Source organism: Stegostoma tigrinum, chromosome 28 (assembly GCF_030684315.1).
Source record: "Stegostoma tigrinum isolate sSteTig4 chromosome 28, sSteTig4.hap1, whole genome shotgun sequence".
Taxonomy (NCBI): domain Eukaryota; kingdom Metazoa; phylum Chordata; class Chondrichthyes; order Orectolobiformes; family Stegostomatidae; genus Stegostoma; species Stegostoma tigrinum.
The window spans coordinates 32,404,519-32,429,245 of NC_081381.1; the positions used below are offsets into that span (position 1 = coordinate 32,404,519).

The 24,727-nt window shown below is 41.6% G+C and overlaps 1 protein-coding gene and 1 long non-coding RNA gene across 3 annotated transcripts in view; one reads left to right on the forward strand and one right to left on the reverse strand.

Moving 5' to 3' along the window:
* Positions 1-20,396, reverse strand: sdhb (succinate dehydrogenase complex, subunit B, iron sulfur (Ip)). Of its 2 annotated transcripts, none has more exons than XM_048561686.2 (8): positions 20,113-20,396; positions 12,617-12,762; positions 11,661-11,746; positions 9,995-10,131; positions 4,820-4,936; positions 4,162-4,263; positions 2,433-2,555; positions 1-173 (listed from the first exon to the last, which is right to left on the reverse strand). In XM_048561686.2, the coding sequence occupies exons 1-8, from the start codon at positions 20,173-20,175 to the stop codon at positions 90-92; spliced, it is 858 nt and encodes a 285-aa protein (XP_048417643.1). In that variant the 5' UTR covers positions 20,176-20,396; the 3' UTR covers positions 1-89. The 2 variants fall into 2 exon arrangements, with proteins under 2 accessions (XP_048417643.1, XP_048417642.1); XM_048561685.2 differs by lacking the exon at positions 20,113-20,396 and adding an exon at positions 13,791-13,907.
* Positions 20,084-24,727, forward strand: part of LOC132206031 (uncharacterized) — a 10,197-nt gene continuing 5,553 nt past the window's right edge. Inside the window, exon 1 of the long non-coding RNA XR_009442754.1 lies at positions 20,084-22,764. This is a non-coding gene — a long non-coding RNA (uncharacterized LOC132206031). The remainder of the gene's footprint in view (positions 22,765-24,727) is intronic.

Below are 24,727 nucleotides of genomic sequence, written 5' to 3' on the forward strand. Positions count from 1 at the left end.
TTACATAGCAAAAAAAAATTTATTGTCTTCCACAGCTGAAACAAACCACAAGGTTTTACAATACTTTTACAATAGATAAATTCAGGTACTCATGACGATGCACTTGCAGCCTTGTCTTTATATGTTGCCATCATCTTCTTAATCTCAGCAATTGCCAGACCTGGATTTAGACCCTGTAAGGCAAGAAAACTATTCAGTGAACACTTCGTATCAACAGATAAGTTGCTTCATGGGTAGGTTTGCACATTTGGAGACCTCAGTTGACGGCAGAAAAACAATACAGAGAACCTTCCCTTAAACTTAATTTTCAAATCTTGTCTTCATCTCCTGCCCTGTTGTCAGAATAATTAGAACAATTTCCAATCAAAAAAACAAACTTCTCTGCAGGTTTGCTGTCTCCTTCAGGATAGTAGTCAACATATCTTTGATTATCAACACTATTTCAGATGATGGTCACGGCTGAATATTCTGTTTAGGAGATTAAGTCAATTTCTCCATCTTAAACTACTTATGTATTTCTGTATGGGCACTTGTCTTTCACCCCTGCCTCAGTTTATCTAGTAAAAAGCTTATCCATGCATTGGTCACCTCTAAGTGCAACTACTTCCAATGATAAGATGTCATGACAATGGACAGATTGGACCAAAGGGTCTGTTTCTGTGCTGTCTGACTCTGACACCCTAAAGGGTTCCCTCAAGAAGTGAAATTTTTTTTCTTTTATTAGGGGAGATCTTTGTCTGGAAGGAACAAATTGAGAACGCCTGTTAGTTGGCAAGAGAAAGTACAGAAAAAGGAATCCAAAATGCATGCTAGCAGTCAAAAATCAGGGATAATGGGAACTGCAGATGCTGGAGATTCCAAGATAATAAAATGTGAGGCTGGATGAACACAGCAGGCCAAGCAGCATCTCAGGAGCACAAAAGCTGACGTTTCGGGCCTAGAGCCTTCATCAGAGAGGGGGATGGGGGGAGGGAACTGGAATAAATAGGGAGAGAGGGGGAGGCGGACCGAAGATGGAGAGTAAAGAAGATAGGTGGAGAGGGTGTAGGTGGGGAGGTAGGGAGGGGATAGGTCAGTCCAGGGAAGACGGACAGGTCAAGGAGGTGGGATGAGGTTAGTAGGTAGCTGGGGGTGCGGCTTGGGGTGGGAGGAAGGGATGGGTGAGAGGAAGAACCGGTTAGGGAGGCAGAGACAGGTTGGACTGGTTTTGGGATGCAGTGGGTGGGGGGGGGGGGGAAGAGCTGGGCTGGTTGTGTGGTGCAGTGGGGGGAGGGGATGCACTGGGCTGGTTTAGGGATGCAGTAGGGGAAGGGGAGATTTTGAAACTGGTGAAGTCCACATTGATACCATATGGCTGCAGGGTTCCCAGGCGGAATATGAGTTGCTGTTCCTGCAACCTTCGGGTGGCATCATTGTGGCAGTGCAGGAGGCCCATGATGGACATGTCATCAAGAGAATGGGAGGGGGAGTGGAAATGGTTTGCAACTGGGAGGTGCAGTTGTTTGTTGCGAACTGAGCGGAGGTGTTCTGCAAAGCGGTCCCCAAGCCTCCGCTTGGTTTCCCCAATGTAGAGGAAGCCGCACCGGGTACAGTGGATGCAGTATACCACATTGGCAGATCACATTCCAGTTCCCTCCCCCCATCCCCCTCTCTGATGAAGGGTCTAGGCCCGAAACGTCAGCTTTTGTGCTCCTGAGATGCTGCTTGGCCTGCTGTGTTCATCCAGCCTCACATTTTACAGTCAAAAATCAGGGACTGCTTTCACTCTTGGAAACACCTGCCAAACATTCAGTTGCAGATGTGTCTCTAGCATCAGGCTCAGGGTCAGCCACTCTAGGATCCAGAGAATCCAGTAACACAAAATTTCCTCTGTAGACAATCATAATTGTTAACAAATGATTGCTGACTGAAGAGTTAAGTTCATCGGACAAGTTGTGTTTAAAGGTAACCAGTGATTCTTTGCAAAATCTAACACTCTTAAATGTTGAGTTTATCCATATCTTTGCTGTCCTGTAATCGACACAATCTGAGATCATTTATTCCTGCTGGAATTCACTGGATTTCAAGCCCAGAATTTCCCCCTCTTAAAGAACAAAACACTTTCAAATTCTTCCTTGAACCATTTTTCCTCATTCCAGTAACCCCCAACCCGAAGATAAAAGCACTCAAGTTTTAACCTCTTCCCAATTTTTTCTCTACCACTGGCAACCCCACCTTCATCTGTTCATGTTATAAAATATTTTTAGTTTATTGTGTAAACTTGTGTTAGCTGTCATTTTGATAACATTGTGAACTACCTTGTAAATGCAAATAGTAATTTTACAGTTCAGTGAATATTCCAGGGAGTTAATTCTGTGAATAATGAGAGTAATTGTTCCATCCTGTAAGTTCTCCCACTGCAATGAGATTTGCCATTACAAAGTAACACTCACCTTTGGACAGGTTCTTGTGCAATTCATAATAGTATGGCAGCGATAGAGAGAGAAAGGATCCTGGAGTTGAGCTAACCGCTCCTCTGTGAACTCATCCCTGGAGTCAATCATCCAGCGATAGGCCTGTAAATGTGAGCAAGATGAAGAAGCCAAAGTAAATTTGGTTCAAACATTATGAAAGTCTGAAGTATCTTAAACTACAAGCATCCAAGTAACCTCAACTATAAGTAAAAACAAACAAACAATCTCCATTAGTATTTTAAAAATTCACCAGGCAAACAGTACCTAAACCATTCATAAGTATTCACAAAACGCAAAGATGGACTCTGCCTAACACTAAGCCTGGCAAGTGTTCACTGGACACTATACAAACAGATATACACCTAAGCTCGTTACTTCATTTAAGAGGGCTATTTAGATCAAGTTTACAAGTCCCATTACTCATTTCAGTTGATGACTTCCTGTTAAAGTATTTTTTTTCCCAGTTCAGAAGGTTAAGGGTTAAGAGACACATTCCAGAACTTAATTCTGGAATGAAACAACAGGTACATTTGTAATTAAGGGTGTGCTGGATTGCCAAGTATCATCTTGTAACTGTAGCCTTGTCTGCCTATTCTGATGTTTTTTTGGGGATGACAGACATATTTATACGACAGCATAATCTTCTTTCAATCAACAACTTGACTCCTTAATTATGAGTTGCACCAATCAGATCTGCCCTACGTTATAGGCAGCAATTGCAAACTCTGAACTGGCTTGCTGCTAAGCACTCAGTTGTCCCAAGACTACGTTAAACAATTTAAGAGAACCAAGTTACTACAACGCTTTATTTTAAATTGCAAAAAAAAATTCATAAATATAAATTAGTTAAAAAATCAGTATGTGGTATGTAAATTTATTTTCCTAACTTGGCTCAATAAACCTCTTTTGCCAGAATAGTGCTCATTCCCGAAGTTAGCCAAGTTCAGCTGTTCTCTCACCCACTAACTTGTTTTAAAAAAAAATTAGTAGTCACTTCCCTTTAGTTTAATATCTTCTTACAACATGCTGGATTTAGAGCCTTTGAATATTTTACGACTGAATTCTACTCTGGCACCTGAAGTACCAGGAGGATGATTAATGTGCTTATTTCACGTTAAGAGAAATCAAGAAAACTATTTGAAACAAGGCTTTCAGCCAGTAGAATTAACTTGGCAGACATAATGGCCTCAAATAATACACCACTGTAATATCAATTTTAAAAGGCTTTTACTAAACTTCCACTCCTGAGGTCTGCACAGCCAGAAGGATCTTAGTAGAATGTTACAAGGCTCTTCACAAGATCAATATTAAACAAAAATGACATTAAGTCACACACAAAGTGAGATGACCAACTGCTTGGTTGAAAACAGATTCTGAAGAGTGTCTTAAAAGGAATAAAGATGTGGAGAGGATATTACAGAGCTTAGAGCCGAGGCAACTGAAGACCTACCATCAGAACAAGAGGCCAGAATTTGAGACGCACAGACATGAGAACCAACAGGCTGGAAAAATTAGAGACAGGGAGGGGCAAGGCCACAGAGAGAAATTGATCAAAACAGGAATGAGAGTTTTAAAATTGGCGTTCAGTCAATGTTAATAGGATTGCTGGTGGTATGGGACTTGCTGTGAGCCAAGACACATCCAATCTCCAGCAGTTGGAACACCCTCTGAAGTGTGTACAGATTCTATTCAGAGGAAATGCATTTACCTGCATCAGGACAGCAGGTCCCAAGTATTTATCTCCATTCCACCAGTAACTGGGACAGCTGGTACTGCAACAGGCACAGAGAATGCACTCATAAAGACCATCCTGACAAAAACAAACAGATTTTGTTTAATTCCAGCAAACAAAACCCTTCTGCACAGATTCCTAACATCATTGTAGATCAAAATGCAAAACACAGGTGAAGATACAGTCATAAATGTGATTGATTTTAATGGAGCATGGATGAAGTCATTAACAAAATACCAGCTAAATGCTCCACAGAATATTAAAAAGGACTTAATATATTGGAGATTGCCATCTTCAAACGAGGCCAAAGTATTGGAGCTGCAACATACAAATGTGTTCACAATTACAGATCAAAAATTATGCCTGGTTAAACTGAAGACCATTTAATTAAATTTAATGCTAGTAGATTAATATGGTGAGTTTCACCAGTATGTTCTTTGAAGGTTAGAATCAATTTGTTCATGCACATGCTAAAACAAAAGATAGAGTGAAAACATTCCACAGCCTCATCTTGGTTTTAAATGCCAATTTTGTTAGCCACTATTAGGATAGGTAAATTCCTTGTTCTCAATTTAAGCTTGAGAGTTTCTGTAAGAGTTCTAGACTGCTTTATATAGATCATCCCAAGCCTTACCAGTTTCTGTCGGTCCTCAATTGATTGCAGGTACTGCTCCTTGCCCTCTTGAGATTCATCCTTTCTCTTCAGGTATGGTTCAATTAACTTATACTGAGCATAGAAGTTACTCAGGTCCTGCAGGAAAAAGCAAGACAATCAAACATTTAAAAGACCACACAGACAATTTGCAAATAGTTATTCATCCCTGACTGGCATAAAAATAAAACAGGAAATGTGGTCTATCTATGGCTAACAAGGGAAATTAGGAATAATATAAAATCCAAGGAAGAGGCATACAAATTGGCCAGGAGAAAGCATACAAGCAACAGACCTGAGAATTGGCAACAGTTTTGATTCCAGAGGGAGGCAAAGTGACTGATTAAGAGGGAGAAATAGATTGGGGAGTCAGCTTTCAGGGACCATACAAACCAATAGTAAAAGCTTCTATAAGTTTGTGAGGAGAAAAAGGTTAGTAAAGACAAATATCGGTTTCCCACAGTCACAAACAGGGAAATTTATATAATTTATCATTTTAAATCTGAGCGATTATTTTTAATATTAGCAAAAGTATTCAGTGATATGGGCCAAAGGCAGATATATGGAGTTAGGCCATAGATCAGCCATGATGTCACGGAATGGCAAAACAGGATTGAGGGCTGAATGGCCTTCTTCTGTTCTTGTATAAACTGGGGAACAAAGATGGCATATTTTAGTGCTGTCTTCACAAAGAAATATGAAAGTAACATCCCAAGAATTTGGGGGAAAGCACAAGGCCTAATTAGGAAAGAGGAACTGAAAGAAAGTTAACAGGGCAATGGCAGAGGAAACTATCAGAACTAAAGGCTTATAAATTCCCTGGGCCTGATCATCTTCATCCCAGAGTATTTAGGAAGTGGTTTTCTTCCAAAATTCTATGGACTCTTAACAGTTGCTATGGATTGGAGGATAGTTAATGTAAAACCACTATTTAAGAAGGGAGTCAGACAGAAAACGAAGTAGTATAGACCAGTTAATTTGACACTGGAATGGGAAAAATGATAGACTATTATAAAAATGCAATAGCAGAATAGTTGGACTGGTAACAACATAAGACAGAGTCTTAATCTGATTTTACAAAGGGGAAGTTGTGCTTGATAAATCTGCTGGAATTTGAGACTAACTAATTGAGTGAATAAGGGGGATCCAGTGGATGTGGTATACTTGGGTTTTCAGAAGGCTTTTGATGAGGTCCCATGAGAAATTAGGATGCAAAATTAAAGTGCACAGGATTAGAAGTCGTGTACTGACATGGATTGGCCAACAGGAAACAGTTGGAATAAACAAGTATTCCTCCAGTTGGCAGGCAGTGACTACTGGGGTTCCACAGCAAACAGTGCTAGGATCCCAGATATTTGCAATATATTTTAATAATTTAGATGAGGAAACAGGTCATAATGTCCAAGTCTGCAGGTGACACAAACTTGAATGGGTGGGTACACAGTAAGTGGATGCAGAGAAGCGTCAGTGTCATTTGATAAGTTGAGCAAGTGGGTAAATACACAACAGATGTAGTATAATGTGGATAAAGTGAGATTATCCACTTTGGGAGCGAAGCCAGGCTAGCAAATTATCTGAATGGCAATAGATTGGGAAAAGGCAAGGCACAATGATACTTGGGTGTCCTCATACACCTGTTGCTGAAAGTAAGCACGCAGATGCAGCAGGTGGTGTAGAAGGCAAATAATATGTTGGCCTTCATAGCAAGAGGATTCGAGCACGAAGCAGAGATGACTTGCTTCAACTGTACAGGGTACCCATAATATTTCACCTGGAGTACTGAAGAGTTTTGGTTATCTTGTGTGACAAAGGATGTTCTGACTATTGAGGTAGTGCAAAGAAAGCTTACTAGACTGATTCCTGGGATGGCAGAATTGAAGTACAGGGATAGACTCGATCAATTAGAATTACATACATTTGACTTTTGAGGAATGGGGGGGGGGGGGGAGGAATCTCAGAAACCTAAAAAATTTTAACAAAATTAGACAGGGTAAATGCTGGAAGGATGTATTCTATGGCAGAGGAATCCAGAGTGAGGGCTCAGTTAAAGTATATAGAGTAGGCCTTTTAGGACAGAAATGAGGGAGAAATTTCTTTACCCAGACAACAATAAGCATTAGAATTCTCTGCCACAGAAATCAGTTGAGGCAACTGAATGCGTCCAAGAAGGAGACGGAGATAACAAGGGGTAGAGCTGGATGAACACAGCAGGCCAAGCACCAGAGGAGCAGGAATGCTGACGGCTCGGGTTTGGACCCTTCATTTCTGAAGAAGGGTCCAGACGTGAAACATCAGCTTTCCTGCTCGGCCTGTTGTGTTCATCCAGCTCTACGCTTTGTCATATCAGAGTCTCCAGCATCAGCAGTTCCTACTATCTCACTATGCCAAGAAGGAGACAGATTCCCTCCTCCCCCCAATCCCCCAGGAGTAGAAAGGGTTAAAGGGTAGGGGGCAAAAGCAGGAACAGGGTACTGAGTTGGATCATCAGCTATGATCATATTGCATGATGGAGCTTACTCACATAGCCAAATGGCTTACTCCTGCTCCTGTATCAGCAAGACATTCAAATAACACCAAAATGGAAATTATTTCAGTGAACAGGTGTAAAACAGTTACACAACAAGTTAACAGCAAGTTAATTTTAGTGATAGAATAAACCAAATGATCTTAAATCAACATCAGAAAATATATTTATTGCTGCAGTTCACCCTGCAGTGTGCCTGTAACTTTATCTATGTCATTGTGGGGAACAAAACAGAAGCACTGGAGCAGATGAACCAATTGAGATTGTGAATGATGGACAGATGGAAAATATTCAGCCTGGAGTCAGGTCACTAGTCATGTGCCTCAAGGATCTGTTTTGGGACCACTGCTGTTTGCCATTTTTATAAATGACTTGGATGCAGGAATAGGTGGATGGGTTAGTAAGTTTGCAGATGACACTAAAGTCGGTGGAGTGTTGGACAGTGTGGAAGAATGTTGCAGGTTGCAGGGAGACTTGGATAAACTGCAGAATTGGGCTGAAAGGTGGCAAATGGAGTTCAATGCGGATAAACGTGATGTGATTCACTTTGGGAAGAATAATAGGAAGGCAGAATACTGGGTCAATGGAAAGATTTTTGGTAGTGTGGATGTGCAGAGGGATCTTGGTGTCCATCTACATAGATCCCTGAAAGTTTCCACCCGTGTTGACAGTGCTGTTAAGAAGGCTTACGGTGTGTTAGGTTTTATTGGTAGAAGGATTGAGTTCCGGAGCTGTGATGTCATGCTGCAACTGTACAAAAAGCTAGTGTGGCCTCATTTGGAATATTGTGTGCAGTTCTGGTTGCCCCATTACAGGAAGGATGTGGAAGCATTGGAAAAGGTGCAGAGGAGATGTACCAGGATGTTGCCTGGTCTGGAGCACAGGCCCTATGAAGAAAGGCTGAGAGACTTGGGTCTGTTCTCATTGGAGAGATGGAGGCTAAGAGGGGACTTAATAGAGACATACCAGATGATCAGAGGATTAGACAGGGTGGACAGAGAGAGTCTTTTTCCAAGAATGATTACTTCAGGTTGTACAAGGGGGCATAGCTACAAATTGAGGGGTGATAGATTTAAGACAGATGTCAGAGGCAGGTTCTTTACTCAGAGAGTGGTAAGGGCGTGGAACGCCCTGTCTGCCAATGTAGTTAACTCAGCCGCATTAGGGCCATTTAAACAGTCCTTGGACAAGCATATGGATGATGACGGGATCGTGTAGGGGGAGGGGCTTAGATTAGTTCACAGGACGGCGCAACATCGAGGGCCGAAGGGCCTGTTCTGCGCTGTACTGTTCTATGTTCTAATTGCATAAATATCCTGAAATATTCAGAATCTAGAGACTCAAGTTGAACATTATAAACATACAGATGATATAAACTTTTTATTTGTTTTAAGCCTTTTAAAAAGTGGGCTCCTGATAGTAACAATGCAGGTAATGCATTTGATAAGGCTCCCCATGGTAGGCTCATTCAGAAGGTCAGGAGGAATGGGATACAGGGGAACTTAGCTGTCTGGATACAGAATGGGCTGGCCAACAGAAGACAGGGATGGAAGGAAAATATTCTGCCTGGAAGTCAGTGGTGAGTGGTGTTCCACAGGGCTCGGTCCTTGGGCCTCTACTGTTTGTAATTTTTATTAATGACTTGGGTGAGGGGATTGAAGGATGGGTCAGCAAGTTTGCAGACGACACGAAGGTTGGAGGTGTCGACAGTATAGAGGGCTGTTGTAGGCTGCAGCGGGACATTGACAGGATGCAGAGATGGGCTGAGAGGTGGCAGATGGAGTTCAACCTGGATAAATGCGAGATGATGCATTTTGGAAGGTCGAATTTGAAAGCCGAGTACAGGATTAAGGATAGGATTCAGGATAGGATTCTTGGCAGTGTGGAGGAACAGATGGATTTTGGTGTGCAGATACATAGATCCCTTAAAATGGCCACCCAAGTGGACAGGGTTGTTAAGAAAGCTTATGGTGTTTTGGCTTTCATTAACAGTGGGATTGAGTTTAAGAGTTGTGAGATCTTGTTGCAGCTCTATAAAACTTTGGTTAGACCGCACTTGGAATACTGCGTCCAGTTCTGGTCGCCCTATTATAGGAAAGATGTGGATGCTTTGGAGAGGGTTCAGAGGAGGTTTACCAGGATGCTGCCTGGACTGGAGAGCTTATCTTATGAAGAGAGGTTGACTGAGCTCGGACTTTTTTCATTGGAGAAAAGGAGGAGGAGAGGGGACCTAATTGAAGTATACAAGATAATGAGAGGCATAGATAGAGTTGATAGCCAGAGACTATTTCCCAGGGCAGAAAAGGCTAACAGGAGGGGTCATAGTTTTAAGCTGGTTGGAGGAAAGTATAGAGGGGATGTCAGAGGCGGGTTCTTTACACAGAGTTGTGAGAGCATGGAATGCGTTGCCAGCAGCAGTTGTGGAAGCAAGGTCATTGGGGACATTTAAGAGACTGCTGGACATGCATATGGTCACAGAAATTTGAGGGTGCATACATGAGGATCAATGGTCGGCACAACATTGTGGGCTGAAGGGCCTGTTCTGTGCTGTACTGTTCTATGTAACAAAAAGTACAGAATGCACCTGCATGGATACGGAGACAATAAACAAAAAGGGGAAAGTGGGAACTCACTGGAACAAGATCCTTCACCACGTACATATGAGGTAGAGGGTAAATCTTTGTCACTTTGCTAAGATTGCTGTCAATTTTGCAGGTGCAAGCCAACGTATTGCTGCCATTGATGTTCATGGCACAGGAACCACATATTCCTGAAAATAGAATATTTATGTACAGTTGATCATGTTTTTTGATTATTTTCACAGAAACTCCTAATATGCACAGTATTGTTTAGTTTAAATTAAACGTACAAGCAGTCACTCTAATTAATCACTAGGAGTGACTGGCAAGTTTAATCAGTATTTGCATTAAAGAAAATCAAACTATGAAATGGAAAAGGACGGAGTAGATTATAGTAAAGCTGGATAACATTAAATTCACCCCAGAAACACAAGTATTAGCATGACCACTACAGCAGTGACTAATGGATGGAATTTCAACACTCTGTCCCAGACAAGACAAACGGCAGGGCTCAAATGAGGAAACCAGACAGTCACCTGCCTACTTTGTTTTAATCACACATGTTTTGGATTGAATGAGTATTGCACACCAAGAGGTACACTGAAAATTTGAACCTCACAGCTTCACTTTATTATGAGTAATATTTGTCAGTGATTTAGATTTAATGTCTCCGACAGAGGTTTCCATGAGCCAGTTTAAGAGAGGCAAAAATTGCCAATCTGGCAGACAAGTGCTCGTCCAGCACAAGCAAACCTGGTGCAAATCACTTGCCCCTTTTCTTGTGAGACAATCCACCTCTCACCTCCCAAATATGTCCTACAAATTTAGAACTGTCCTAAGTAGTCCATGACTGTTATCTTAAAATGTTGCCTTTCATACACACACAGCATCCAGCATTCAATATGTCCAGCTGCTGGATGAGTCAAAGCAAAATAAATAATAAATTCTGGTGAATTTAATGCTGTTGCCAAATTTAGAAGATCCTCCACAATCCTAGCATTTCCCACTTCCAAGCATTTGAAAAGTATTACCATCCTTTCCCAAAATGTTGCTGCCTTAGTTTCTCTGATCTGTGACCCTTCATTTTTTTAAATTACATGGACATCATTAAATTCGCTTGACAATAAGCTAGGTCTGATTTTGACTGTGTCATAATCCTTGCACATAATAGATTACAATTTTTCAAAATTTTGCTTTATAAAATGATTGTCATAGATTCTCAGTGACATACAAACTCCAAAGATGGTCATGTCCGTCTGTCACAGAGCCAGCAGTTGTGATCCCACAGCACTGGCTAACAATGAAGAAACGACAAAATAAATTCTTGGTTGCAGACTCATTGGACATTTGAGCCTTGTGGATGCAGGCATAGGCAGTGACAGTAAAAGCCAGTCATAAATACCAATTCATGCTTGGATACTTTCAAGAAGAAACTACAACCTTCAAAGGAACATTGAAACAGCTGGTGACACCACAGTGGCATTGCAAATGTCTGAGATTTACTGGTCAGTGATAAAAAGGTTTTCTGTCACTCTCCACATCTAGGCACATAATTATAGTGATGGCTAGTTTAAAAATGGGACAAACATCTGGATATATACACTCTTACCTCACTTAATGCCTGACTAATGTTCACAGATGCGAGACTGTAATGATTCATCAGAAATGCAGACATTGATCTGTCACTGTCACTATATCACTCATATACAATACCACTCACCTTCCCTGCAAGATCTTCGGAATGTCAGTGTGGAGTCCACTTCATTCTTGATCTTGATAAGAGCGTCTAGTACCATCGGACCACATCTACATATGTAGTGTCACAACAGTTTGAAATATCAGTTTCAATTCTCTCAAATGCAGATTGTATTTGTATATTATCTTTAGTATAGTTACAAGTCCCAAAGCACTTCACAGCAGCTTAAACAGACTAACACAAAGTCTGAATCAAAGAAGATATTAGGATTCTGATCAATTCTTCAAACAGCCAAGTTTTAAGTCCATCTTAAATAAAGGAGCAAGAGTTGGATTGTCAACAATGTTGCAGGAGGGAAATTTGAAAGTTTACATCGTAAAAGGCCAGAAACACAAGAGTTGTTTGGTGAAGTAAGTAGAAGATGCCAGAGATAGACAGGTGTAGGACTGAGAAAGTTTCACACACTGAATACATTTCCAGAAAACATCTGTTCAATCTTTGCTGTAATGAGACTTTTAGGTGAATACAGAAGTAAAACAGAAGGACTATAAGGAAGACAGCTACTCCTTTGTTGCTGGAAGAGGGGAAAGTTCCCAGATTACAAATAATCAGGAAATGAACATAGACTGTAATATTAGACCCATTTCTCAAAGTGTTGCCAATGGCACGGGGGAGCCAGAGTGTTTCGAGATCTTAGTAGTTTTTGCTCTGGTCATTCATCTTACTCCCAAGTTTAACTACACTTGGGAGAGTGTGCTTATGGACTACCGAGGTGTGGGCCTGACAGGTCAGCAGGTCTTTTCCAATTTCATCACTGCACTTCACCATTTTACCTCTGCTTGAAAACAATCAATCAAAATCCTTCTATCCGAAGTAGTACTATAATAAAGAGGGCATACTGCAGTAAAATTTAAATCAGTAAAAGTCTGACCAGTGCGATCAAATGCATACCCTGTAGCATTTCCCCTTGGAACACTTACGCATTTAGATCAATCTCATAGGTTTGCATTCGAGGCTTGTCACCAGGCTTATCTGGATTCCACCTGTAAATCGCAAACTTTTTAAGGCGAGACACTGCTTGTGCTGCAGGAGCAGTAGCTGCCGCTGCCTGTGAGCTGCGAGATGACTGCAAGGGAACAGAAAGCCAATGATCAATCCATGAATCGTATTCCAAACGATACACAATCAAATTTCCCTTGTACACCAAGTCAAAGTTCACAATGGAAAAAATGTATCCAAAAAGATTCGTCTAGATGGGTAACAGAGATATGACAAGTCGCTAATATCACAGGAACAAGGACTACAAAAAATACTCTAATTAATTAGATGGGGAGATTTTGTGATCATTTGTGTATCAGACTAGCTACATTTTTATAAAAGAATAACGAATTTTATTGAGAGATAGTAAGAACTGCCAAAGCTGGAGCAACATAGCAGGCCAGGCAGCATCAGAGGAGCAGGAAAGCTGATGTTTGGGTTAGGACCCTTCTTCAGAAAATCATTTTAAATGAATTTTATTGAAGTTGCTTTTTAAACACAATTATATGGGTAGCATTCACTCAAAGGAATGGTTTAACCAATAGGTTACAATAACTAGATAGCCCCAAGATCATAAAAGTCAAGTAATCTGCAAGGCTTTACGTTTCCCGCTCAGCCCAAGGAGCCAGTCAAGGACAGAGACACAGGCATTGTCAGTAAAGCATTGTTTTTGGTTTGAGAAATTTATGAAATATAAATAGCAGTAGGCTGCTGGGTCTCTGTGCCAGCTTCAGTAAGATCATGGCCGATCTATCTCTGCTCCACCTTCCAGCACCATCCATCCAAGTCCCAGAATACCAAAAAAATGGATCAAACTGTCTTGAATACCTCAGTGATTGGACATCTGCAGTAGAGAGTTAAAAAGAATAATAATGCCAAGAGTGGATAATTTCTCCTTTATCTCAATCCTAAATGGCTAATTCCTTACTCTGAGACTATCACTCCTGGTTCTGGCCACCTCACAAAGGGAACTATCCTCCCAGCATATACACCATCAAGTCCCTTTTGTGTTACATTTATATAACTCTCACCCTTCTAAACATTAGGCCACAGAGGTCTATTACTTAATTACTCCTTAGGACAATTCCCTCATGTAAGAAATTTCAGTGTACTCACTCTCAGGCAAGTATATTCTTCCTTAGGTATGATCAGAACTGTACACAGTAGAAGGTGTGATCGGATGGAGATTTGGCTGCTTTTGAGGTTCATCCTAACCAGCTCCACAATGAAAGACCCAGTGCTCCACAGACTGTTCTCTGGAATGTACACCAAGAACATCAATAGCACTTGGAGGATCACTGACTCGGTGAAAGAAGCTCTTTAGTCTGCCCGAAATGCATTGGTCTTCCAATTCAAAAAAATTGTCCTCTGCAATTTGGCTCATTCCAAAGTCCAGAGCTACGTCCTAAGGGAGGCATTAAAGCTTGGGGCAGCAGCTGGCAATGCCCAAGAGGAGCAGTCATTACCGGAGACCTTTCATTCATGTTGCAATAAGGGGCTGGATATATAGAACTCCTTCAGCTGTGTGATTGACAACAAACATGAGAAGCCTGGGAACTACATAGCTGTAAGTCTGACATCGGTAAATGTTGGAGGGGATCCTGAGAAATCGCATTTACATGTGTTTGGAGAGGCAAGGACTGACTAGGGATAGTCAGCGTAGCTTTGTGCTTGGGAAATTGTGTCTCACAAATTTGATTAAGGTTTTTGTGGGCATAACCAAAAAGATTGATCACAACAGTGCAGTGGATGTTGTCTATGTGAACTTTACTAACTAGGTTTTGCAGAGTAGACCGATTAGTAAAGTTGGAACACTTGGGATTCAAGGACAGCTTGACAACTAGATAGAAAATTTGCTTGATATTAGGAGAGAGGGGGTGGTGGAGGAGGGCTTTTTTTTTTGCACTGGAGGCCTGTGACTAGCGGTGTTTCACAGGACTCAGTGCTGGGTTTACTGTTGTCTGTCATTAGTATGAATGATTTGGGATGAGAATTTGAGGCAGAGTTAGAAAGTTTGCAGATAACACCAAAATTGGATGGGATAGTCAACAGTGAAGAAGGTTTTCTAAGATTACAAAAGGGATTTTGATCCATTGCACCAAAAGAGTTGAGCAGTGGAGGTGGGTTTTAATTTGCATAAATACAAGGTTTTGCATTTTGGTAAAACGAAGAAGGGCTGGACTTATACAGTTAATGGTAGGGTCCTGGGTAGTGTTGTTGAACAAAAACCTAGGGGTTCAGGTAGATAATTCTGAGTTGCATCACAGGTAGTTAAGACGGCGTTTCGCATGCTTGCCTTCCTTGCTCAGACCACTGGGTACAGGGATGTCATGTGTTTTGTACAAGATGTTGGTGAGGCCACTTGAGTACTGTGTACAGTTCTGGTCACCCTGCTATAAGAAGGGTATTATTAAATTGGAGAGGGTGCAGAAAATATTTACCAGGATGATGCTGGGTCTGGAGGATTTGAGTTATAAAGGACAGACTGAATATGTTATGCCATTTTTCACTGGAGCGTAGAGATTAGGGGTAACATGATAGAAGTTTATAAAATCACGATGGGCATAGACAAGGTGAATAGCAAAAGTTTTTTTTCGTAGGGTGAGGGAATTTGAAACTAGGAAACATATTTTCAAGGAGAGAGGAGGAAGATTTAAAAGGGACCTGAGGGGCAACTTTTTCCACACAGACAGTGGTTTGCATCTGGAGTAAACTGCCACAGGAAGTGGAAGATGCAGGTAGAGTAACAACATTTAAAAGACAGCGAGTTTTGAGAAGATTCGCAGCTCAGGTTGAGGTTCTGGATGTGAGTTTGCTCGCTGAGCTGGAAGGTTTGTTTTCAGACGTTTCATCACCATTCTAGGTAACATCATCAGTGAGCCTCCGACGAAGCGCTGGTGTTATGTCCCGCTTTCTATTTATCTGGTTAATCCCAAGGAAGATTCTATTTATCCCAAGGAAACCTAACCAGATAAACAGAAAGCGGGACATAACACCAGCGCTTCATTGGAGGCTCACTGATGATGTTACCTAGAATGGTGATGAAACGTCTGAAAACGAACCTTCCAGCCCAGCGAGCAAACTCACATCCATTTAAAAGACATTTGGACAGGTGCACAAATTGGGAAGGTTAAGAGGGATATGGTCAAATACAGGCAAGTGGGGCTAGTTTAGTTTGGGTAAATTGGTCAGCATGCATGAGTTGGACTAATGGGTCCGATTCCGTTAACAGAAAACGTGGGTACAAATTTGATGGTGGCCGTCTCATTCAATGACCGATGAGGAAAGTTTCGGGGGGCTTTAAATTGGTGGTACAATAACAGATTACTGGAGGAACTCAGCAAGTCCAACAGCATTATGCGAAGAGAAAGAGGAGTGTTAACAGTTTGAATCCTGTGACTGTTCTTCAGGACAGGGTGGGGTGGGAAGAATTAGGCAATTCATGCTGTGCATATCCAGCTGCTTAAAATCATATTCTAGCTCAATAATTCAATGAGCTTGCCACTTTCAAAGAGGAATTCAAGATTCTTATATTTTGTCATGAAATTTGTGATAACGTTTAGCAGATCCACGATAAGGCAACAAGAGAAGACTGTCACTCTAAACCATGCATGTAGTACTTTCCAGCAACAACTAGAGTTGGCTCTGCTGGCAAATTGCATAGTTAGGGCTATTAATAAGGTTTTAAATAGTGGGGGGGATGGGTTCAGTTGGATGGAAAATTATGGAAAGAGTTAAAAGTTGGAAGGCGGGAGGGGGTCTCAGCAGAGGTTATTACAGTTTCCAAAATGTGCATCAGGACGGTGTATGGAAAGAGTCAGGAATCTTAATTTTGGGCACAGCAGGTGAGGGGACAACTATGAGAGGGAGGCAGTCAACTCAGGACTGAGGGTGCCAACTTAAATGCACACAGCATACAAAATAATCTAAATGAACTCAAGAGTGCAATCAAAATTGGCAGGACATTGTTGTGGGTATCACAGGGATGCAAGGTAGTCAGGGCTGGGAACTAAATATCCAAAGGTACATGGCACTATCGAAAGGGCAGGCAGATGGGGCGAGGTTGCCTTGTTAGTAACAAATAAAATCAAAATCAATAGCAAGAAGCGTCATAGATCTGGGTAGTAGAGTGAGGAAATACAAAAGGAACGCCCCACTCTCACCCCAGCTGAAAGGAGTCACGTACAGGGCTGCTAGCAGTCAGGATGTGGGGAAGAAAATAAATCAGAAGATGGAAAAGACATGTAAGAAAAACTGTATTATAATAATCACAGGGAACTTGTGTGCAGGTGGACTGGAAAAAAAAATCAGATTGGTGGCAGATCTCAAGAAAAGGAATTCCAGGAACGTCTATGAGATTTTTTTTGGAGCAACTTGTGGTACAGCCTACTATGGAGCAGGCAATTCTGGATTTGGTTATGTGTAATGAGGCAAACTTGATTTAGGAGCTAAAGGTAAGGAACTCCTGGGGAGGTAGTGACCATTATATGATAGAATTCACCCTGCAGTTTGAGGAGGAGAAGCTGGAATCAGACATAATTGTATTACAATTGAGTATAGATAACTATAGAGATGAGGGAGGAGCTGGCTGGAGTTGATTGGAAGGGCAGTCGAGTAGGGTAGACAGCAGAGCAGCAAGGGCAGGAGTTTCTGGTAGTAATTTGGGAGACATAGCAAAAATTCATCCCAAGGAAGAAAAGGACTAAGGGGAGGACAAGGCAACTATGGCTGACAAGAGACATCAGGGACAGATTAAAAGCAAAACAAAAAGTACACAATTAGATGAACATGATTGGGGGGACTTTTAAAAACCAGCAGAGCCAACTGTAAAAGCAATATGGGGGTGGCAGGAAGGAGGCAAGAGAAGATGAAATATGAGAGTAAGATTACAAGAATTTGTTTTAGAAATCTAAACTGTAAGAGACAAGAGTGGAAAGTGGAGACCTGGCAAATGAGGCCAGAGAAGTGGTAATGGGGAACAAAGAAATGGTGGAGGAAGTGAACAGATACTTTGCATCAGTTTTGATCAGGGAAGAAACCAGTGGCATACCAAAACTTCAAGAGTCAGTACCCAAGTGAGTTTAGTAGTCACCACCAAGGAGAAAATACTGAGGAAGCTGCAAGGTTGATAAATCATCTGGACCAGATAGACTACACCCCAGAGATCTGAAGGAGATTGCAGTGGCATTTGTGGTGATCATTCAGGAATCACTGCAGCCAGGGAGACTCTCAAAGTACTGGAAAATGGTTAATGTAATTCCTATGTTTAAGAAAGGAAGCAAACAACAGGAAAGCATTGGCAGTTAGCCTGATCTCAGCCACTGAGAAGATCTGAGAATCCAGTACAAAAGATGATATTGCTGATGATAAGATTCCTGACTTGGAAATGCATGTAAAATTGGGCTAAGTCAGTACAACTTTGACAAGGGGAGGTCATGCCTGACAAATCTGTTAGAATTCTTTGAGAAGTAAGGAGCAGTTAGACAAAGGACAGCCTTTGGATATGATCTATTTGGATTGCCAGCAAGCTTTTGACAAGGTGCTGCATAGGTGGCTGCTAAACAAGATAAGTGCCTGTGTGTTAGGGGCAAGGTACTAGTGTGGATAGATGATTGGCTGACTGGCAGAAGGCAGACAGTTCGGATAAAGGTGTCTTTTTCAGGATGTCAGCCAGTAACTAGTGGAGTTCTGCAGGGGCCCAGGTTGGGACCACAACATTATACAGCAACCTTTTAATTAACCGGCAGTAGTGGCTCAACTGGAATATTTGATCAAGAGATCCACGCAATAAATATAAAAGCACACACTAGCTAATGGAAATGCAATGCAGGGAGTATACACACCACTGTTATTCTTTATTTACAGCATAAATCACTTAAATAATAATAACTTTGCCTTAAATAAAACTTACTAGCAACCTTCTCACTCGTGTCCTCAAATGGCTATTCAGACATCATGATAATAAATAAACTTTCAGTATTTGAGCATATAATTTTTGCCAGTTTATCCAAAGTGCCAGTTCATAAGGTTCCAGTTAAAACAAAGACTGCTGTACATTAACAAGCTGAACAAGGGAACGGATGGCATTGTTGGTAGGTTTGCAGATAACACAAAGATATCTGGAGGGACAAGTAATGATAAGGAAGCGGGGTGGCTGTAGCAGGGCTTGGACAGGCTAGGAGAGTGGTCAAAGAAGCAGCAGATTTAAATACAATGTCAGAAAGTTGAGGTTATGCAATTTGACAGGAAAGATAAAAGCATAGGCTATTTTCTAAATAGGGAAAGGCTTCAGAAACCGGAGGAAAATCCTGAACTACAATGCTTAACATTAAAATGCAGGTTCAGTTGTCAGTTAGGAATGCAAATGCAATATTGGCATTCATTTCAAGAGGGCTAGAAAAGAAATGTACTGCTGACCCAATTGAAGGCTCTGGTCATGCAGCATTTGGACTAATCTGACTAGTTTAAGCCTGTGTTTCTAAGGAAGGGATGTGCTGGCATGGGAGGGTGTCCACACGAGGTGTATGACAATGATCCCAGGGATGACAGGCTTGACATACAAGGAGCTGGGTCTGTACTCGAAAGTTAATAGAATGGGTAAGTTTCAACCAGAACTCAAAGAATACAGAATGACGTGGACAGACTGGACATGGAGAAGATGTTTCCACTAGTTGAACAGACTATGACCTGACCTCTGGAGTAAACATACGATCCTTTAGAATTGAGACGAGGAGGGCTTCCCTCCACCTGTGGGTGATTAATCTGTGGAAGTCATTATTGCAGAGAACTGTGGAGGCCAATTCATTGAGGGTGTTTAAAATAGATAGATAAGTTCTTGACCGGTAAGGTGGTCAAGGGAGAAAAGCAGGAGAATGGGGTTGAGAAACAAATCAGCCATGATCGAATGGCAGAGAGGAATCGATGGGCGGAATAGCCTAATCTGCTCCAATGTCTCATGGTCTAAGCCCTTCTGCGTATTCCGCCTATATATATTCTAAGGAGTTACAATGTCGTTAACAATTAGATTATATTTTGATTATTGTGACGCCGATTGAGGAAGAGAGATTGACCGGACACTGCTGTTTTTAGTTTTCATAATAGTGCCGTAGTACCTTTAACAAGTCAGGCAGCTACGATCTCAACGTCTTATCCAAAAGACGACACATCTGACCGTGCTGCACTTCCCCAGCACTGCACTGGACTGTCAGCCTTGGGGTTTCAAGTACCTAAATCATAGGAATAAACCCTAACTCTGACCAGGTCGCCACGATTTCGATGCCGCCGCCGATGACCTTTACACAGCGGCCACCACATTGAGGCCGCGCGCACCAACCGCCACTTCCTCGTGCGGTGCGGGCGGGGGCTGCGCGAGGACCCGGCACCAAGGTCAGATGTCATTCCCTCAGTGGATACCGCTCGCGCCGCCACCCTCCCTCACCTGGAGACGGAGCGCCCGCCACTGACCCCAGGCCCCGCTACGCCTCAGGCACATCGCCGCCATCTTCCGGGGGAGTCTGAAGAAATACAACAAACCGATCCGTAAGCGAGTCGCAAACGCCAACGCTGTATTCCCACAAAGTGAAACCGGCTTCGGGCGAAAGGACAGAATCCGAAGACGAAACCGGCACTCCCGGTTATGTAAGGCGACCGGCGAGTGTCAACAAAAGAAATCTGCCGAATGACGCTTGCGCTTTACGCCGTCCGCTTCGTTTCATAACTCTTAAAGGGGCAGTGACCCCATTGGGGATCTGCGTTTGCAAGGATAAATGTACCGAAGTGGTAATGTCCCTAACTCTGAGCCAGGAGACCAGAGTTCAAGTGCCACCTGCTCCAAAGGTGTGTAATAACATCTCTGAACAGGCTGGTTAAAAATATCTCTTATGGATTTGCAAACTACAACATATACATGTCCGTTTTCATTGTCATCTCTCAGGGTCATAAACCCAGAGCAAAAGCCGGAAACCTGATATAAACATGTCGTTGCTAGAAATACTCAGCAGGCCTGTTAGTCCCAGTGGAGAATCAACTTATGTCTACATTGCACCTTTAACATAATGAAACTTCCAAGGTGTTTTACAGCATGACGAAACTTCGTCAAGCCCTTTAAGAACATTAGGTGACCAAAAGGTTGATGCAATCGGTAGAATCTTAAAAGAGGTAAAAGGGGTGTGTTTCAGTTCAGCGATCTATGTTCAGAATTCTTAATCCTATATTTATTATTCAAATTATTTACGCAAAACGACATTCAAATTACCTTCAAACTTTAAAAACACTACAATATTTACTAGAGATGATGGGAACTGCAGATGCTGGAGAATCCAAGATAATAAAATGTGAGGCTGGATGAACACAGCAGGCCAAGCAGCATCTCAGGAGCACAAAAGCTGACGTTTCGGGCCTAGAGCCGAAATATTTACTAGTTCACAGGTCAGATGTATGGTGCGCAAAATTTGCAGATCCAGCTTTGTTCTTATTTTAAAACAGACCCTAAAAGCAGCATAGAACATTAACAAGTTTTCCTTTCCTTGTTACATATTGGGAGGAATTTTGGGGGAAAGAAGACAAACAGCAAGATGATCAGTTCAAGTAAATTATGGCCTCAAACATATAAACTTCATACCCTTTTTTAAAATGCTTTCAAAATAAACTTACTTCTATTTCAGACACTAAATTCAACAGTGAAATAAATCCTTGTGGAAGTGTACACTAGGCATAATTGCAGCTGAACTTTTTTAAATTCCATCTACAAATTAACTGGTTTACAAAGCCTTTCAGATCTCCTTGGAGATTGTGATGTGTTATGTTCTGGACCACAGATTTTGGTTTATTACTTGAGTTCCTGTTACTTGCTCAGAGTTTAATATTTCAGGCATTGAAACCTGACTGGTTTGCATGTTTGCAATAATTGGCTTATTTCTCACAGATCATGTGATTTACAGGGACCATTCTCACCTTTTCATCAATTTTAACCAAATATGTTTTAGCTCCACAAACCTACTCTGTACCTCTTACAAACCACATGTGTGACTTGACAGGGATTCAGAACACAAATATGCTTATTTTGACTAAAAACTATGTTTGTATAATACTGACACATATGACTGAACTATTTTGAGTTTAACATTGGTCAACAAAGTTCCAAGCAAGCATTGTACCAAACGTGAACTTGTTTTTTTCTCCACAAGTTCCACTAGACCTGCTGACCTTTTCCAGCAGTTTCCCTTTTCTTTAATTTCAGATTTCCAGCACCTGCAATGTGGGACTGAATGGAAGTCACGTGGCACAGCATTAGCATCTCCGTCTCTGAACCTGATGCACTGGCTCTGAGTCCCGCTCCAGGATTAAATGGCAATGGAAAGTTTGTGACCAAACAGGTTGACCCCAGAGGGAATAAACAGTAAAACCTGGAAATGAGTATAATGGGACACCATTTTGATGTATACTAAGCAAGTTGGGACAACATGTTTCATTTGTCAGTTTTACTGCAGAAGGTAAGCCTGCCTGACCTGAATAGTCAGCCATGCTTGATGCAGAGTGGTACCCCTCAGGTTTTACCCCCTGGCAATAGGCTTATGACCCATTCCATGAAAATCTAACAATGGAACCAGGCTTATGTATGTACTTTGTCTGCCTCATACAACTAGGTATGAAAAGAGAATAGAGGACATTTGTTGAAGTTTCAGGTAAGTGTGAACACTGGCTGTCATTGAGATAACAAGGTGTAGAGCTGGATGATCACAGGAGGCCAAGCAACATCTTAGGAGCAGGAAAGCTGACGTTTCGGGCCTAGACCCTTCATCAGAAATGGGTCATTGTCATTGATCCTGGTGATTTGACATGAAAAGTATTTCAGAGCAGATCAGCAAGACATAAGTTTGCTTGAGTTCAGAAGCTTTTAAAATAAAAGTTATTTTGTAAAAATAAATAATTGTGATGAACGTGATATGATTTTTCAGTCCCCAGGTGTCAGTGCAGTTCTAGTGCTGATTCTTGTTAAGTATGGATAACTTTCCTAATCAACCTGATCCGAGATGTTATGACACACCGCTAGAACAGGTGGGTCTTAAAACCCACATCTCCAGACTCAAAGGTAGGAGACCACCACTGTGCCACAAGATGTATCAGCTTATACACAAATGTAATTATCCTTGAAAAGGTGGTGATGAGCTGCCTTTAACCGGCCATCACTTACAATATCTCCTCCAAGCCACATATCCTGACTTGGAACTATATCACTATTTCTTCAGTCGCCAAATTAAAATTTTGTGACTTTGTTCCTAAAATCACCATGGGTGTACCTACGACCCATGGAATGTACTGTTTCAAAAAGGCAGCTCGCCACCACCTTTTCAACAGCAATCAAGGATGGTCAATAAATTGTGATCAGAGATAATGGGAACTGCAGATGCTGGAAAATCCAAGATAACAAAGTGAGGGGCTCGATGAAGGGTCTAGGCCCGAAACGTCAGCTTTTGTGCTCCTGAGATGCTGCTCAGCCTGCTGTGTTCATCCAGCCCCACACTTTGTTATCTTGGACAATAAATGCTGCCCTGGCCAGCAAAGGCCACATTCTATGAATGAATTAAAATAATCATATTCTCCTGCTTATCTAACTTTTCACCTGAATGTATCTAATTTGCTTCCTTCAGCCATGCCCCATAATACTAAATCTCTCATTCTACCCACTGGTTAAATGTAACTGAAAAGTAAAAATGAGAAGGGGAAAGCAAGCACGTCTGTCCCTCTGATTAGTCCATTTGGTCTAAAGTGGTAGTTTTCCCTGTTTTTGGCCCCTTCTTTGCAGTCCCCAGTTCACTTGGCCTATTGAATGACCAGGGTGGTTCCAGTAGCTCAGAAGATCACCCTCAAGAAGACTCCCAATGATATAAATAGAATAAGTTTTGTCTGCAATGAACAAGTTCTTTATTGTTACTTCAGGAACTCATTTGCAAGAGTGAATTTTGTCTGATTATCCAAAATCAGTGTATATAGCTTAGAATCAGAAACGAGTCTGCTAGGTTTCTTAAGTAACAAATAAAGAACTTGTTTATTGTAGCCAGAACTTACTTGAGCAAATATATAAAGGTTATTAATAAAGAAATTTAAACTTTACAAATATATCCAACTCCCCTTTTTGAAAACTAACAACCATACACAGAATCTCCACGTTTATGGGAAAAAGATATTAAAGCCCAGCAGAGTGTTTTCTCATAAATACTTTGGCCAAATAACAGTTACAATCAGAGAAAAATCAACCTATTCAGAGGTGCTATGACACACCTTTACAGATTGTACCAGGTGTCACTTTGAGTACGTGCTGTTGAAACCGGGTGCCTTCCTGAACCAGTTAAAACTGGCTGAATTCCTATTCTGTAGATAGTGTTGGAAGTTTCAAATTCTCCTTTTCGCATCTCCATCCCAGCAGTTTGTTCCTTGCCAGTAGGACGATCGGTGATACAGCCGATATAGAACATAGAACATTACAGCACAGTACAGGCCCTTCGGCGCTCGATGTTTTGCCGACCTGTCATACCTATCTGAAGCCCATCTAACCTACACTATTCCATGTACGTCCATATACTTGTCCATATCTTTTGTTTTTCTATGCGTTTTTTCCAAATTTTTTCGGATGTGTCCAGCAAATGGTATTGTAAATTAATGTTAGATAATATATCTTCACAACATCTCCATGATTGTACAGAATAGTGTGAATGTTTTTTTTCCTTGTTACAGATCCTAAGATATGCTTAGAATGGTCCTGAGAACTGAAACACCAAATTTCTGCAACTGATCCGCAAACTTCAGCTTTTGTGCTCCTGAGATGCTGCTTGGCCTGCTGTGTTCATCCAGCCTCACATTTTATTACCTTGGAATTCTCCAGCATCTGCAGTTCCCATTATCTCTCGCAAACTTCAGTGTTTTTTTTTAACTTCTGAAGTACGACCTTTCAGCAGAAATGTTCCCATCCTGTCTGTCAATCTATCTGAGGCTTTACCATGGGAATATATCTTCAGCTCTGACAGTGTTCCCTTCACCCCATAATAGTCAGGTAG